We start from the raw sequence: 18,866 nt of genomic DNA on the forward strand, positions 1-18,866 counted from the left end.
TAAACATTTTTAATATATGTCATAATATTAATTAAAATGAAAACTAACTTTATTTAAAATGTAAAAAAATATTATATATATATATATATATATATATATATATATATATATATATATATATATATATATATATATATATATATATAAACTAAAAAATGCTAAAAATTATGAAACTGTTAAAAGAGATTATAATATTACACATTATTAAATAGCAATAATTTTAATTTAATAATGAAACAATTTTTTTAAATCTGTTGAATGAACTAAACCATATAAATACACAATCTGACCTGGAAAATGATTATTTATTGTTATTTTATTTTTTAAAAATGACCAAATAAAAAAAAACGAATTAAAATGAAACCTAAATATGAAGTGAACTTTCTTCTAAAATGACAATTTTCTCAGTCTCGTATGATTATGCTTGGTTATTTAATTTTATTTCACTTTAAATGCAATGTAAAAAAAAACATATTCATTGCCATAAAAGTGAAATTACCAACCCTGAGAAAAATAGGACTTAGAGATATGTTAACTCATAGTTCATATAAGCAAATAAAAGCTCATTAAAACAGGAAAACAAAATTATCAGAACGTATATCATACTATATGTTAATAAAACAACACTGTAGTCTTCCTTACTGGTTTGCAATTTCAAATTTGAAGGCCTCTTAAGAGCACGAACAAAAAATATTAGGTCCCAAAAAACAAACTAAATTCTACAAACAAACTAGTTCTATACAATGTCGGTTTTCAAGATAAGTCTACAGGCTGAAACACACTCAACAAAAGAATCTCCAGCAAACACGAGATAATATGTTTTTTAAAGACATTTAAAAAACAGGTATTTCACAGACATCGCATTGAATTGTATTGTCATATGACAATATAACCTGATCTAGCTGCAAAGCAGAACAGAAATCTTCCAAGCTTTGCTCTTCGAGATTAAATCCTCCTCTTCCTCTTGACATGTACTATTATTAAAAGGAAGGGCAGCAGCCATATCCTTTAGACCAGCTCAAATTTTAAAGGGCACAGACTGAAGAAACGCACCACAGGGGTCTGTCTCTGAGCCCAGTCTATGCTAATCCACCACACGGCTAGAGCTAGACGTGATCTAAACGCTACAGGGAAAAGGACAATCAAATAATAGAGGAAAAGCTTGAAGAATCATTCATTATTTACTCTCTCTTGTAATTTTCTAGGCAGGTGTGCTATTAATTAATTCATTAGACATAAACAGAGAATTTGGGGAAAGTCTACAAACAGTCAATAGTAAATTAAATATTTAAAAAGGCATAAATGCAGCCCATGAGACCTTAAAGTTAGATTTGTGTGAGGAACAGCGCAAAATTTAAATCCTTATTTTGGTTTGACATCATGACTTTTGGATAAAAGACATTTAAAACCAGTGACGTTTGATGATACTGACATCCAACATTGGCAATTCAAAATCACCTATCAACTCACACTCTTTCAGAAATTAATAGTTAGAGTTTACAATATGTTACTTTGAGGTTTTACAGTATATCAGTTCATCTATTCATCTCTTCTAACAAGTCAGAATAGACTACAGCTTTCTATTATCTCCCTCTGTTCTAATAAAGACTAAAATCTTTTAACATTGCACTTAAAAACACGTCCTCCAAAAGAGTGTTTCTGCAACAATACCGTATAGGAAACATTTTAGGTTCCCCAAATAACTATTCAGTGAACCATTTTTAGTGTATTTTTTAAAGTAATACCATGAAGTTTGTAAACAGCGTCATACAAGCTCACTTTTAAAAACCCAAATATACTTTTTTTTTGTATAAACGCAGGTCTGCCTATGAGGATGAACATTTTCACTGTTCAATTTTTATATTTTGCATTCAACGTACCTTTAGTTTGAATATGAATAGTTGGAAGTCTGTCCAAAAGGTATCAACACTAAACCAAGCTGTCATTTTACAGGTTAAAAAAATTGAAGAGACATGGACAACAACAAACTACTGAGAAAGGTAAAAAAAAAAAAAAAATCTACAATCATGTTGGCAAGTGCATTTGTGAGGGGAATAAAAGATGGCAACAATTCTATTTAAATTGAAGTAAAATACCTGCTTTACTATCACAAATGTGGAGGAAAAATGTGTAGACATTAGACAAAGTTCAATGTCCTGAAAATCTCAATTGTCTGTGTTCAGGGCTTCAATAATCTTAAAGTCCCCAAGAAATCGAAAGTAACCATATGATTTTGTTAGCTCGCATTGCCAGTTTCTTGGTGAACAATTAATCTGTGCATGTCATTTAAACAAATAGTAAGCCTTTCTAATCTTTAATTGAAATCTGAAAATGCACTTCCTGTTTGTTTCCAGTTAAATTGTCAGATTACCTATAACTTAGGAACTGGGCGTTACTAACATACTTAACCACGCTGCTGCAACTGTCAGTTCTGACAACAAACAGAAAGAATGAGGATGAGATGTCAGTTTGTAATAACTCTCCAAACTCATTTCCTGATCTTTCTGAATGAAATGCCTCAATGTCACAAAATGAATAAAGTAACGGTCACAGCTTCCAGTTCATCTGGACTTTAAATACATTTTGCCAACATTAAAGAAAGAAAGAAAGAAAGAAAGAAAGAAAGAAAGAAAGAAAGAAAGAAAGAAAGAAAGAAAGAAAGAAAGAAAGAAAGAAAGAAAGAAAGAAAGAAAGAAAGAAAGAAAGAAAAAAAGAAATTTTATTTTCTAATAGACAAAATACCCAAAATAAATGAGCAAATAAACCAAACCAAAATAAACACATTATGCAAAAAAAAAAATAATAATTCTGTCAAAAAACCCTGTGAGCATGTATGCAGCTGGGATATGTATGAACTGTTCACACTGAGACCTGTTTTCTGCTAGAGCCTTTTCCCCAACAGAAAATCACTCCTTTAATACACCATTAGCAGCCCATGATTACTGCTCGCACAGATGACCATGGCAACCACTGGCTCCCATGGAAACTACAAGTTGTTCAGTGAACATCAGTCATGTGGAAAAAGTTGGTCGATTTGGAAAAGGAGTTCATTTGGGGTGGAAAAACAGTAAATGGTAAATAAAATGACTATGCTGAAAAATGATAAATATAGACACTCGCATTTCACAAATAATTAATAAATATGACATTATGAAGTAGAAAAGCATCTCCTTATAAACATACTCCAATCATCTACTTTAGTTACATTAATAAAATGTCACAAAAAAATCATGAAATATTTCTACAGCTTATAATAATAACCATAGTATTGTAAAAAAAAGATCAACTATTCATGACATCATATTTTCTATTTCATTGTAACATATTAAACTAAGTTAATCATGTTCTAACTTAATTTTATAAGTTACTAGAGCTATTTCAAGTCAGTTTAACCTAATATAAACCTTTCCTACATTCACGCAACTCAAAGCGATTCACAAACAACAGACAACCAAGCATTGCAAAATAAAACAAAAAAACAAAACAAAAACAAATGTATGGACAAATAAAGCAAAATAAACAACAAATACTGTACATACTAAGGTAAAAGCATATATGTACACGCATATATGTATATATCTGCACAATCACACACATTAGTCCTTACATTAGCATATACATGCACATACTGTACATGCAAACCTACACAATATACATACAGTTGAGGTTAGAATTATTAGCCCCCCTGAATTATTTGCCATCGTTTATTTTTTTTCCCCATTTTCTGTTTAACGGAGAGAAAATTTTTTTAACACATTTCTAAACATAACAGTTTTAAAAACTCATTTCTAATAACTGATTTATTTTATCTTTGCCATGATGACAGTAAATAATATTTGACTAGATATTTTTCAAGACACTTCTTTACAGCTTAAAGTGACATTTAAAGGCTTAACTAGATTAATTAGGCTAATTCAGCAGGTTAGGGTAATTAGGCAAGCTATTGTATAATGATGTTTTGTTCTGTAGTTAATTGAAAAAAATTGCTTAAATGGAATAATAATTTTGACCCCTAAAATGTTTTTTTAAAAATTAAAAATGTATTTTATTCCAGACTAAATAAAACAAATAAGACTTTCTCCAGAAAAAAAATATTATCAGACATACTGTGAAAATGTTCCTTGCTCTGTTGAACAGGATTTGGAAACTATTAAAAAAAGAAAAGAAAATTCAAAGGAGGGCTAATAATTCTGACCTCTACTGTATATACATAAAATGCAAACACTTTATATACTGTTATATTCATTTGCATTTTTAAAAAGGTGCATCTTAACACGCTTTTTAAAAGCATGAATGCTGTGGGAATTCTTTCACTTCATTTGGGCGACAATTCCACATTTTTAGAGCATAGTGATTAAAAGAGGTGCCACCAGATCGCATCAGATTTACAGAGTAGAGTCCAGCTCTAGGGGAGCGTAGCCAACACCTTATAAACACCTTATAAAGGTACCTTATAAACTAGTAAAATAATCTTAAAATCTTTCCTTTGGTGCACTGGTCTATTTATTCATTCATTTTCTTTTTGGCTTAGTCTCTCTATTAATCTGGGGTCGCCACAGTATAATCAATGGCCAACTTATCCAGCATGCTTTTTACACAGCGGATGCCTTTCCAGACGCAACCCATCACTGGGAAACATCCATACACACTCATTCACACACACACACTATAGTGTATTTTGGCAAACCCTATTCACCTGTACCACATGTTTTTGGACTTGTGAGGGAAACCGGAGCACCCAGAGGAAACCCATGCTAACACAGGGAGAACATGCAAACTCCACACAGAAATGCCAACTGACTCAGCTGAGGCTCGAACCAGCAACCTACTTGCTATGAGGCGAACGTGCTACTCACTGCGTCACCTAGTGCAATTTTAACCAGTGTAAATCTATTAATGCTGCAGGTTTAAAATGTTCTCGTTTCTTTAATTTTATTAAAACTCTGGCTGCTGCATTTTGTATCAGTTGCAACTTCCGTATAGTAACCTTAGGTAAAACAATATTAACAGCATTGCAGTAATCAAGCCAAGAGAAAATAAAAGAATGAATTATTTTCTTAGCATCAAATTCAAAAGGGTTCATTTTATTCAGCTTAAAAATTTAGGCAACCAGGATTTTTCTTCCTTTACTTTTTACACAAATTTCAGAACACATGACAACTTCATGCAAATCACAGCCTTGTGAAGTCGCACTGTCAAAGAATAAAAAAAACAAAGTTTTATTTTGTTTTCAGATTTTTAAAAATAAATTCAGAGTTTTTTTTTTTCAGCTCGTCAGTGGTCAGAACTATCATATTGTTAATGGCTTAATTTATAGTTCATTTTTATTCAACTGCCACCACTTGACAACTTTTCAAGCTATAGTCACAGAATATTAATTTGACAAATTTATCAGTCCTAGAAAAAGTACAGTGTACTGACCGGTATGACAATGAGAGGCTCCTTGTCCATGTTTTTCAAGGTGTCAAGCAGATTCACAATATCCACAGAAAACTTCAAAGTCTCTGCCTCCAAACAGACACTTCATCATTACCACAAACACTGTACAAAAAATCTGATCTGAAGAAAGAACGAAAGCAGTGCTGAATGGACAGATGAGGCCAGCTTTATGAATCCCAGTGAACAAAAAACTGGATTGCTGAACAAATAGACTTAACTGCCTAAATGCACCAATTTACAGCAGGGAAAAACAAAATCGACAAAAAGGGAGTGGTGAGGGAGGGTGTGGAACAGGTCAAACCAAATGAGACCTAAAAACGCTCCAGCACTGACTAAATGCCAAAGTGCAGCCTCAGAGGTTATTTCTGCTGCCCTTGCCTGTCTAAATCGGTTTAATTTAGTGCAGTTGATCGTTTAAATAGAGTCAATCCATGGGTACAGGGTTTAAGAAAACATCTAATTTGCTCAAAATTAGGGCTGCACAATTTATTGTTTTGGCATCAATATCGCAGTGTCTGCAATAGTCACATCACAAGATATGCAATGTTGAGAGACAATAGTTGATCAGCACAACAATTGAGAATACATGAGATTTGTGGAGTCATTGCAGCGTACAGCCATAAGAGAGTGAAACTTTATCATTTACTTGTGTTTTAAAGGCATTTCAAAAAAGTTTAAAGCACTTGCACACAAAAAGTACAACATTTGTAACTTTAATGAGGAACAATTTTCCTGAAATACAAATACAATGCATGAATGACTATACACTGTAATTTTATTTTTCATTATTCAATTTCTGTACCTGAATGCTGTTTGACTGTTTTCTTTGCTCTGTTGTAAATATTCTTGCTTGCAATTTGTTTTATTATTTTTAAACTTGATTCATACCCTTACAAAATCACCCCAATCCATCTAAATTTGAGATTTTTGGTGTAAAAGGTGTAAAGTGCATTTAGTATTGTTATTTTCTATAAAAGTACTAATGATCTGGTCCCATTTTACAATTATATTCCATAAGTTATTGCATTTACTCACATAAACTAAGAACGAACAATAATTATACTCAATCTACTTATTGTTGTTCAACATTTCCTAATGCATTATTCAAATCCAAAGTTGTGTTTGTTACATTACATTCATCAGTTAATTTACAGTGAGTTAACATGGACCAACTGGGTTATATAAACAAACATTAAAAAAAGATGTTTTGCAGATGTATGAATAAATGTATAGTTCAATGTTTTTCTTTCTTAATTAATGTAACTCCATCTAATATTTTTTAAATAGTATAGTCATCATTATAGTGAAGGATAAAGAATATTTATGCAATGTATTTAGTAGACTTTCAGTCTGATTACCATTCATTGTGCAGACAAGCATGAATCTGTATATTTATTTCCAGAAAATCTATTCAACAAGTCCAGATAAAAAGTTTAAAAATGTCTAACATAGCAATACAAAGAAAAACTTTTTTTTCCTACTACCATTGTTTCTGCTTTGCTTTTGGTTTAACGTTTAAGACCAGAATAGCCACAGGAAAACCACAGGCTCCTCATAAGGATGGCTTGATTGATGTAACAACTGTAACAAGCAAACTATAGTAAAATCATAGCTTAACATCTTTATTATAGAGACAAAAATGAAGCAGGTTATTTGTACTGCTGTTAACCCTAAAAAGTATTCAGTACATGTTTCAGATCTTAAAGATATAAATAACACCTACTGTACATAAACCCCCTTTAGGACCCTGACATGAGGAGGCCTTTAAGCACATTTAAAACCGTCTTGTGTGCAATTTTCTGTCACATAATGACATATACATAAAAAGTCTATTTTTCAGATCTTACACTCAAACATGCAGTTGTTTTCTTTCAGACAGGTTGCAGCATCCGGGATAAGCACAAGTACAATTTTGACTTACAATAAAACAGACGTGTGTTGTATTGTGAGTCAAAATTGTACTTGTGCTTATCTACCTCACCATTGTTAACAAATACTGTCAGCTCACGTGTCACTTTGCATCTAGGCGTATATGGTTTACATGTACTTAGGAGTAGTTCTAAGGGGTACACAGAGGCTTATGATGTGTAAAAAAAAAACAAAATATTTTGTCAGTAAAAATTACATTTGAGTTTTACAACTTTTTAATCTATTCACCCAAACTGGTGTCTGGTGGGAGCACTTTAAGCATAGCTTAGAATAAATAATTAAATTGAATTAGACCTTTAGCATCTCAAACACAAAATTCAAAAAAAGAGTTTTGTTAACTTTCTTATTTAAAGCTTGACTTATCTGTAGTTACTTTATGTACTAAGACCCGTTTCCTTAAATAGGAAAAATTCTTAATAATCATTTTTTATTTTTGGAGTAAGACGCTAATGGTCTAATCCGATTCAATGATTTATGCTAAGCTAAGCTATAAGTGATCCAGCTGGACCCTTAGTGGACCCTTAGTTTAATTGCCCTTAGTGGGGATTGTTACAAATTAATGAAAAAATGGTAAAACTTAACTTTAGGTGACTTGATGTTTAAAATGAGCCTATTGGCAGAAAAAAGTGGAGTCTTACTTTAAACTATTTCATTGTTTTGTGATTTTAAGGCTACATTCAAAGCAATTGTGACCATCCAGGCCTTGAAAAAATTTTAGATGTTAGAGATGTAACATGATGCTTCAACAGGTGAAACATAAAAAAAAAGTTAAATATTTTTACTTACACACAGTGTAAAAAACATTGTCAAATGTGGTATGTTTCTCAGAAATTAGTTATAAATTACTAATTAGTTATTCTCTTACTCATATCAGTTACTCTCTTATTATTTCTGAATATGCAACTCACTTTATTCAGAAATGTTGGTTAATTAAATATATTGGAGAATTTTCATGTGTTTAATTTTCATACTGAGCAAATTATAAAAATATCAACACTGGGGCAATATAGGAAAATACTGGAGCATGTTTTAAAAGAAAATACTATTATGAAAATGTCCCTTTTTTCAAAGAAAAACATTCACCAAATGATGTATAGCGTCTGTTAACCTAATCCTGTATCTCATATAAACCTTTCTGGATCTCCACTAGTCTTTATTGTATAAAATAATTAAACACAATTTGTCTTTGTTAAAGCAGTAAACTTTAAAATGTCTTATGTCCAAATAGTTTAAACTCTACCAGAAATCTTACAGTCAAAGGCATTAAAAACACATCCAAATAAAAGACTTTTATATTATTAGATTAGAGTTGCTGTCTGCAGTGACTCCACAAATCACATATTCTGCACTGTGCTTTCTGGTCAATAATAATCATAACTCAACATTACAGATCCTGTGATGTGACTATTGCAGATTCGCACATTGTCATATCGATGCTAAAAGATATATTGTGCAGCCCTGATCTCCACTAAGGCTTCATTTGGTATGTTTATTAGTCTTTTTCCCTATGAGAACCACTGTCAGGTGATTTTATATTCTGCTATTATCAAAGATGCATCAGGTTTACGGCTGCCATAACATTTCTTATCCACACAAGCTCACACAAACTTTTCCCTTTCATAGACGACAATATAAGCCAGCGACCCTGAAAAATGGCTATATTAATGCAAATACATTCACATCTAATACGCTGTGCGTATATTAAATATCATTTTTAACAATATTACCATTCCCTCATCAGTCAGTGCTTTCTTTTAGCAGTCTGCACATGTCAGTGAACACACACATGCACGCACGCACAAGCACGCTGTGTTAACGCACATTTAAATCCATGTGCTGGTGAGACCCTAATGACAGAAGGCCCTCACATGCACACACACGAACTCACTGGAGCGAGATATCTGTGTTTATTGATATAATCTAACACTCTGTTTCATAATGATGGAAGCAACAAATCCATTCGCACTGTCTGCACGCTGATCACAGCCACAAACTCAGGAACACACACACACACACACAAAGATACATAACGCAAGATTGCAAGAGCAACAACTTTATCCACAACTTTATCTTGCAAACTGATCTTCGGTGTAACTTTCCATGACAGGTTTTTGGTGTTATGCTATCTGGATTACTTAAAAGATCTGCCATTCTCTCACTTTTACAAAGCAACACTGCACTTCAATGACGTGATGAATAGCAAGAAAGGGAAAACAAAGCAAAGCAAAACAAAATGCTTACAAGTTACTACAACAGACTAAACAAAAATAATGGTGAACATTAACACGCTAACAGCAAAAGATAAAACAAACAGAAAGGAAACAAAAAGATGCACAGCAGTCTAAACAAACACATAGGGAATGTCAATACATTAATAAAGCAGCTACTTCAAACAAAGCAACCACATGGTGAACCCCAACAAGACAAAACAAAGAAATAAAGACAAAGAGCTAAGGCAAAATAAAAAGATGCAACCCCAGGCAAAGATATGTTTCGGTTTGCATATGTCTCGTAAGTCACACTAAGTCAACAGCGTCTGGCAGTGAAACAACACCATCATCAGCTGTCAGTCAAATCCATTCAGGTCCTGACCTATTTCATGTCCCCTCCAACCAGGTGTGGGATGTGGAAATCAGATAGAACGAGAGATAAACACGAAGCAGCGAAAGTAAGAAAAGAGAGAGTGGATGAGGCAGATAGATAAAGGTCAAGTACGGTACTTACAGGCTTAAGTTTGTGTTTCAAGCTCATGGTGGCATTCTCTGAGCCGTGCTGAGACAGACACGCAGAGCCCCGACACAGGGAAACACCGCCCTTTCACACTCACTCGCTTTTTCCTCATGCACTAACACACACACACACACACACACACATTGATAAAGGTGTGGACGTCAGACATCCCATTTTCATAATGATTACACTGAGTAGGCAAATATGGATGTGATACAGGCATTGGGAAAAAAAACATTTATGTACAGACATATATATATATTTTTTTAAACTATTAAAAAAATATTTTTACATTATGACAATATGATTATGTTGATTGATTTTTAACTTTAATTATTAAGAATTTTAAAACATTATTTTTCTTTTTTTTATGTTAATGCAAGCTTTTCATCAAACGCAACATTTTACTATGCATGTCTTTTTGTTGGACAGTGAATTAACAATACAACAAAACTTATTTTTTTGCTGTGAAAATCTATTTTATATGATTATGTTTCACAGTTTTTCCGTTTAAATTGTCTTTCAATTTATTTAATTGGCTCAGTTTTTTATGATAATAACATAATAATAATAATAATAATAATAATAATAATAATAATAATAATAACAGTGTAAAATGTGTTCAATTAATACAATAAAAGTCTCTATTTCATTGTAGAAAATGCACTGGTGTAATTGATGTTCATGTATTGAACGCTGACACTGTAACTACACTTTATATTCTTGCCACTGGTGTTCTGGGAGGCACAATGTCAATGCATTTGCCCTCTGCAGCGGCACTGTGACATGCATACTTCACATGCTTATTTACTGAAATTATTCTGCATGCTAATTACAGACATAAGCCGAACTATTAGAGCAATTAAGCCACATGCTTTTTAAAGTTGTTTAAAATTATTTGTTTATTGGTTTTAATGTAAAAAAATGGAATCGTAAAATAAAACAATTGAGGCACTTGGTAACAAAGGTCAAATACAGTAACGCCTCATTCACATGGCAAGTCAGCGTCAATGCTTCCTATTCACTTTAAATGGGTGGCATCAGGTGTTATCGAACTGCATTGTGGATATGTCGGCGTCAATTCAGTGGCATTGCTCGCTGCAGAAGTTGGGACTTTCTCAATTTTTCAAGCGCGAACGGAAGCGTCAACCAATCAGAACGCTGCATGCAAATACACCAGCTCAGACGATTGTGGACTAATTTTATTGGCTGACACTGCTATGACGATCACGTCAGCCCTAACTTCAGACACAACCTCTGTCAAGTGTCGATGCTGAAGCCCCATATGAATGGAGCGTAAGAGATATTTTCAATAATTAAATGTAATTAACAGCATATGTTTTAGATAGCGGATGCCCTTCTAGCAGCAACCCATCTCCAGAAAACATCCATACACACTCATTCAAACACATACACTACAGACAATTTAGCCTACCCAGTTGGCCTAAACCACATGTTTTTGGACTTGTGGGGGAAACCTGAATACCCGAACATGGGGAAAACATGCAAACTCCACACAGAAATGCCAACTAACCCACCTGAGACTCGAACCAGCGTCCTTCTTGCTTTGAGGCAATCGTGCTACCCTCTGTGCCACCATGAAACCTTAGAAGAATTAATCTAAACTAAAACAAAAGAAAACTGGTAACTGATTCTTCATGTCTTTCTATTTTAATTTTCTTTAATTTTCAGATTTTTATTTTTTAACAAATGAACACTTCAATTAGCAGGACCATTTAAATTGACAGAGGTGACAATAATGATTTTTTTATTCTTCTATTAAAAAGTTGTCTTTACACAAAATATCTCACACAAAAATGTTTTGTTTACACCAACATTTTAACTAGCACAATAACAATTTCAAATTGAAAATAATAAATTACATAGAAAAAGACAAACTATTCATTTAAAGTTGATAATTTTGTCTATAGAAATCATATATTTCAAATTAAGTGCAAATTGTCCATATTTATACAAATATTTCAGTATTTTGAGTCTGCAGGCAGACCAAATACATTACGTCATTTGTGGTGCTTCATGCCTCTGGACGGAGTTACAGCTCTCTTTTAACACTTTATTTGACAATGACTGGTGGAATATTGTGCATCAATGATAGCATCAATTATACTGCAGCTTTTTTTTTTTTTTTTTTTACTTTGGAGTTCACAACTTGTCTGTTTTTAAGGAATTACCAGTTATAGGTAAAATATAAATTACCCTATGAAGAAAGTTAATGGAGTTTTACATACAGAGCCCAAACGCCACACTCTATTTGAAGGATTTAAAATAAATAAAATTAATAAAATAAATATATATATATTTAAAAAAAAATTTAAATTAAATTAAATTTAATTAAATTAAAGTTCATTTGTGTAACTTTTTACAATAATTGTGTTTCAATTATATCAAAACTAGGGCAATATTTTAAAATATAATAATACTTCACAATATCTCTGTTTTTATTGTATTTATTTATGACTCAAGCTGAGCACACTTTTAAGAAGGTTAAATAGCTAGGGATTTTGATCGCCCAAGGCACAGCGGTACAATATGTCAAAGATGCCAACAAGACAATGACTCTGAGTGACTGCTGAACTTTTCCATGACCTCTCGGATGCTCTCTAAAGTTATTTCTATGATTCTATGACTGACCCACATGCAGCCAGCTAGAGAACAGAATTCATGTTTGTACTTCATTCAAAGGTTAATGCTCCTCACATGCAGGCCAATCTACTGAAAACAGTACAGCTGGTCATATAACTAGGTACGTCATGTTATGCAGACAAATCAATAGCGACAAAAATCAATGCAGATGATCATTTCCCTTCTTGCTCAGTGTCAAATCGAAGTCCAATTATCAAGCCAGGAATTGCCTGTTACAGTTCTACCTCGCAATGCAAACACAGACTGAACATATCCATTAATGCCAAGCAACTGGTCATAAACAACATTTATGCCATTTTTTACACTGCCAGCATCAAGGCGGCGGCAAGAAAGTTTGAAAAAATTTGTGGGAGGTTTAAGGGATGCCCATAGCTCGTGATTCATAGTTATTAGTCATTTTCATTTACACTTTCACATTGCATAATGGCACATTAATCTCATCTCTAATAACTTCCAATGTGGAAAAGTTCAACAAATCTGCTATTATTGACATTTTTAATTTGGTACAATATATTGTTTAGGTTGGGACAAAAAAACAGTAATGAGCTACTAGTATTTTCTAATGTGTTTATATTTATACATATTATTTCTTGTACAATATATTGTGTCAAACTACTAACATTGTCAATAAAAGTCAGTATTATAAACTGTGATCCCATAATCCAATAAGCAAGTGTAAATAAACCAAAGACAACAATTAAGCATGAGTTACATGTAACTGTTCGTTAAATGATCGGAATAATGTATAAGTAATGTCATATTGACACATGAGCGAAAAAGTGTGTTACAAAGGAGAAAAAACATGTTTGCGTGCACACTTTTAACAAATATGTGTTTGTGACTGTGTGTGTGTGTGTGTGTGTGTGTGTGTGTGTGTGTGTGTGTGTGTGTGTGTGTGTGTGTGTGTGTGTGTGTGTGTGTGTGTGTATTTGTGTGTGTGTGTGTGTGTGTGTGTGTGTGTGTGTGTGTGTGTAAATGAAACACTCTTTGGCCTCTGCCGTCACTGCCCTCTACTTCCATTAGCCCTGGACACCAAGGTCACCAGCAGAGAGCAACCACACACACACACAAGCACAGTAATCCACACTCAGTCACGCTCATGCAAATTAAAATAAAACTTAATATTTGCCAAGATAAATTTCAAACAATAACGTGATCCAACAAATATAAAGAAATGTCTTATTTCAAACCTTAATGACTTTCTATCTGTGCAAATTAAGAGTGCTCTTTATTTTGTTTTTGGTATCACTTTGACACCCTTCAAATTGTCTTTAATGTTCCACAGAAGAAGTTTTTGCTGACCTTTTGAATAGAATTTGAGTTTTTTTGGTGAAAAATCTATTTATATAACAGGAATGCAAAAGTACGCTCACTGAAATATATTACAATATGAGACTTTACTATGGTACATGAAAAATGTATATTAAAACATAAGTAAATGTAATGCAAGTATAGACAGAAACAGACAAATATGAAGTCAAGGAAAACCTCTGTTCACCTGTGGGTATGTGTCATATCAAACGCTGATTTAAAAACTCACACATATACACGCACACATACACGCTTTATGATTGGAATGTGCAAGCTAGTGGTAGATTTGTCAGCATGATTGATTTTTCCACTGCTAGGATAACACACAGTCTCCCACATTTGTCCAGCTGAGTGACGTCACCAATACAATTCTTTTGACAACAAACTTCTTTTGCTTTTTTAAAGTCTTTCTTTATTTCTTCTCTGTACTGTATTCAACTTTTAGTGCATCTATCTCTTCACCTATGAAGTTAGAAGCCAATCCCAGACGTTCAGGATAATTTTTGAGCTTTTGACAAACCATAGCAGAGGAGTCGACACAGTTTTTATAGTCATTATGTGAAATAGATAATATACAGTGACTTAAACACACATACACTCATTCTGATGAATGCCAACACAGTGCATTAATCACAGATAAAACACAGGGGTAGGAAAAATGTGTGTCAGTGTGTGTCCGTTCTCTACACAACAGCCAAATAAGCACTGCCCACATCAGCACAGGTCTCAGTATTTAGGTCACTAAGTGACTTCTGTGGAGATGTTACAAAATATTAAATCATGTAACTGATGTCATAAGCCTTTTTGATGGCAGATAAGCATTGATGATGTCAACTAGTGCAGCGATGTATATTTATTTCTATTTTTAAAAATCATGAAAAAATATCACAGTGTTTCATTAAGAACACAGACTGAATACTTTTCTCAAATTTGGACTAAATTGAGTATATTTTAACCAATATGCCCGGATTTTTCTTGAATTGTAACTTTTAAGTTTAATATTATATGTCTATATATATATATATATATATATATATATATATATATATATATATATATATATATATATATATATATATATACAGAATATATATATATATATATATACAGAATATAAATATATATTTATATATATACTGTATGTTCTTTAGAGCAAAAACCCCTAATGTCCTTCTGCAAATTATATTGTTTTACATGCATTTAATAAACAATCCAATATTACTTTTGGTAAAAACATGCACTGGTTTTTCATATTACTTGAAATATATGCAAATGGAGCATATTGGGACTATGTTTCCTTTACAAATATTATTAGGAATATTCCATATTCTATTCTAAAACATAAAATCACTTACAAAAGCTAATCTCATATATAGATCATATAAATAAATAAAAAATAAGGCAGTTTATTAAGAAATTAAATGTCATATTTATTATTTATTAGAAAATAAAACAAAGTCCTACTTTAATACTAATAATATTAATAATGATGATGCTAATAATAATAACTATCATTATTACTATTATTAATAAGTAGGATATTGTTTATTTATTTTTTAGAAAAGTCAACTTTTAAAATTTGATACATGCAAACCACTGCAGAAATGTTCTAACTAATAGGCCCATGTCATATACAGTATGATACGTAATAAATAACCTAATATAAATTGAAAGCATTAACGTAGGCTGTGCTTTTTTGTTTTCACAAGCTTTGGAGATATAACGTAAATTCGTTTTTTTAAATAGTAGGTCACCTATAGCTTTAGTCATGAGACAGCTATAGCTTTAGTCATGGCTGTGTTCAGAATGACATGGAATGTTTTTGAAGTGCCCTACGAAGGCAACACAAATGTAAACATGAAGATCAAACATTCAAAATACTTTGAAAGCAAATTACACTTAAGAGTGATGACTTTAATGCTTTCTTTTTTAATCATTCCAATTTTAAATGTTAAAATGTTCAAAACGAATAGGGCATAGGGCGGATAACTGGGAATAAAACACAGCTAGGAACTATGTTTCTAACTACAGCTCTAAAAGTGTAGTAGAAAGCATACAAGTTTACGACGCAGTTTGCGAGTGTTCGTTGGAACAATGGATTTGGGAAACGCCAAATCAACAAACTATGTTTGTAACAACGGAACTTGCGACCTTAGTTAGCTAACCTGTATGAGAGATTATGTAAGTTATATATGTATTTCTTTTGGAAACTCAAAATAAATGAAAAAAACATTACAGTAATAAAACAATTAAGCAGTGCTACCGTTTTTAGCTTTATAAATAAATGTTTCTTAAGCAATAAACCATAATATTACAATAATCTATTAAGGATCACTGATAATGAATAACTATGCTGAAATTTCAGCTTTGAATATTTTAACAATATTTCTAAATATTACTGTTTAAAATATACTGTATTTTTCCTCAAATAAACTTTTTACAGCTATAGAGAACTAGAGAATAGATTTACTGACCAAAGTACGACAAATATTTGATAATTAATTGTCATTCATTTCACTATTCAACTTCATTTTATATTTCAAAAAATCAAAAATGAAATAATAATCTATAATAATAGTTTGATTTTAAAATATAATTTAAATGAAGCCTTTATATTTGCCTTACTAATGTTTTAATAATCTACATAATAATCTACAATTACTTGGCTTTTATTTCTAAAAAACGTTGATATCATTAACCCCATAAATAAATAATAGGCTGCGAAAGCTCTGTAGGAAATAAAAAGGAAAGCTACAATGCATTCTGCAATCTGTCTGGATACATTTGCATGAAAATGTGTGTGTAAATGTTAATGAGCTGTGAAGCACATTTCATATTACCTGCGTGACTTGAGTGACCTTTTCTGAGACGTTCTGTGAGCGGTCTTTAATCTTGCTGGGTGCGATGATCTCGATCTCAGTAGGGGAAGGTGGTCTGAGGCGGTCCGAGCCGAAGGATATCGTCACCTGAGGGATGCGGCCAATTGTGCGGTGCCGCATCAAATCAGAGTCTGATGTGGAGTTCAAATTACTGGGCTTCAGATCTGGGGAAGAAATATTACACCCACAGGTCAATGTTCATCACAGAAGTCAAAAACTAATTAAAAGGGTCATGAACTGAAAAATCAATGACATACTCTTTAGAGGCAACTCTACTCTAAAACAGGGTAGTCAACCTAAGTTACTAGAAGAAAATTGTAAGAAATAGAAATTCTAAATAGAAAGTATTGATCTCTGACATTTACAAGATGTTTTAGAACACATGTGTTTAAATCAGTTCCTAGAGGACTGCAGCTCTGCACAGTTTATCCCAAACCGAGCCCAAACTTTTGACCGATAGTGTACATCAGAAAACAACTGTTTATTTTAGGTTTTCTATTGCTATGTCAGTTTGATATGTATGCATTTTCAACCTAAATCACAGCAGCTGCCATCTTTGAAGGATGTAAGCTCTCACACATACATGCAAAAGTTCACATTGGTGGGCATACAGCTGTCATTTCAATCTTAAAGAACTAATCTTACAACGAATGATTCAACTAATCATAAACAACACGTTGAACGTTTTTGAATATGCAAAACAATTAACCAATCAGACCAATGTGTGTCTATACAGAGTCTACAGTCTGCCACGCCTATTCAAACAAAAGCATTTTGATGGAGGTAGAACAGAACGAAAACAGACTATTACTTCTAAATTATGATTTTTTTTTTAATTGTAAAAATCTTGATAACATTAGAACATTTTAACCCCTTAAAAAGTATTACAGGGGTTTGCTGCAAATTATAGTGGAAGCTATGTCACTGTTTATGTATACAATGATAAAAACATGCTAATATAGACCTATGAGTCATTCAGGCTCCTATATAGTGACTTTAACTCTTTAAAGCCCTCTCTTACACACACACACACACACACACAACGCACACAACACACACACACAACGCACACAACACACACACAACACACACACAACACAAACACAACACACACACACAACGGCAGACAAATCAGGGTGGCTGAGGGAAATCACAGTCACACAAAAGCATTGTTTAGCACTACATCTACAGAAATAGGCCTGTCAGGCATCACATGTGTCCATCTGACCAGGAAACCAGTGAGCCTTATGCTGGACAACTAGAGATTTAAATGCTACAATTAAACATGTTCAAATAGGCCGCTATGTTATTAATTAAGCTTTGTGCAGCTGTTTGGAGTCGTTCCACAAACCCCATTAGAAAACGACACTAGCTCATTTTTACCAAACGCTTTTGTTATCTCAGGCTAATTGAATTTGACCAGACTTATTATGTAGTCAAGGATAACATCAAATAAAACGCTTTATTTCCAGCAAAAGCACATTCTGTACTGGATCATTGCTAACTTGATCATTCTTAATAGAGGAGTTTAATAGCAGCAGAGATGAGAAAGTTAATCAATCAGTCATATCTTAAGGAGAATCTGCTCCTCTTCGTCCTGACCGGCTCATTTCTAACGAATCCAAATACTCAGACTTTGGATTGATAAAGGCAGTCTCACTGCCCAGTAAGTCTGTGTCTGATTTTATTGTTTCCTTGTCATAAACAATATTCTGCTAACAGTAATGCTGTAAAAGATTTTAGACAACTGTGTTTATGACGTTTGTGTTTTTCTACAACAGACAATTATCAAAATAAAAATTAAAGAATTGTCTTTATTTTTGCAAGGACAAATCTTGATTTTTAGAAGTTCAGTAATTACTGCAAACCTAATGTCTTCTAATTCTAATTCAATTAGTTACTGATTAAGAACCA

At 32.7% G+C, this 18,866-nt stretch overlaps 1 protein-coding gene across 6 annotated transcripts in view; it reads right to left on the reverse strand.

The window, feature by feature from the left end:
* Positions 1 to 18,866, reverse strand: part of kcnh6a (potassium voltage-gated channel, subfamily H (eag-related), member 6a) — a 54,144-nt gene that overhangs the window by 14,632 nt on the left and 20,646 nt on the right. For 4 of the 6 annotated variants that reach the window (XR_015479681.1, XR_015479680.1, XM_087242398.1 and 1 more), the window contains 1 exon segment: positions 16,914 to 17,116. Coding sequence is in view for 4 of the 6 variants with exons in the window: in XM_087242398.1 (XP_087098524.1) it covers positions 16,914 to 17,116 (203 nt within the window). In the remaining 2 variants the exon portion in view is untranslated. 6 annotated transcript variants of the gene reach the window in all.

The sequence above is a fragment of the Danio rerio genome, chromosome 3 (genome assembly GCF_052040795.2).
Source record: "Danio rerio strain M-AB ecotype USA chromosome 3, GRCz13ab, whole genome shotgun sequence".
NCBI classification, from domain to species: Eukaryota; Metazoa; Chordata; class Actinopteri; order Cypriniformes; family Danionidae; genus Danio; species Danio rerio.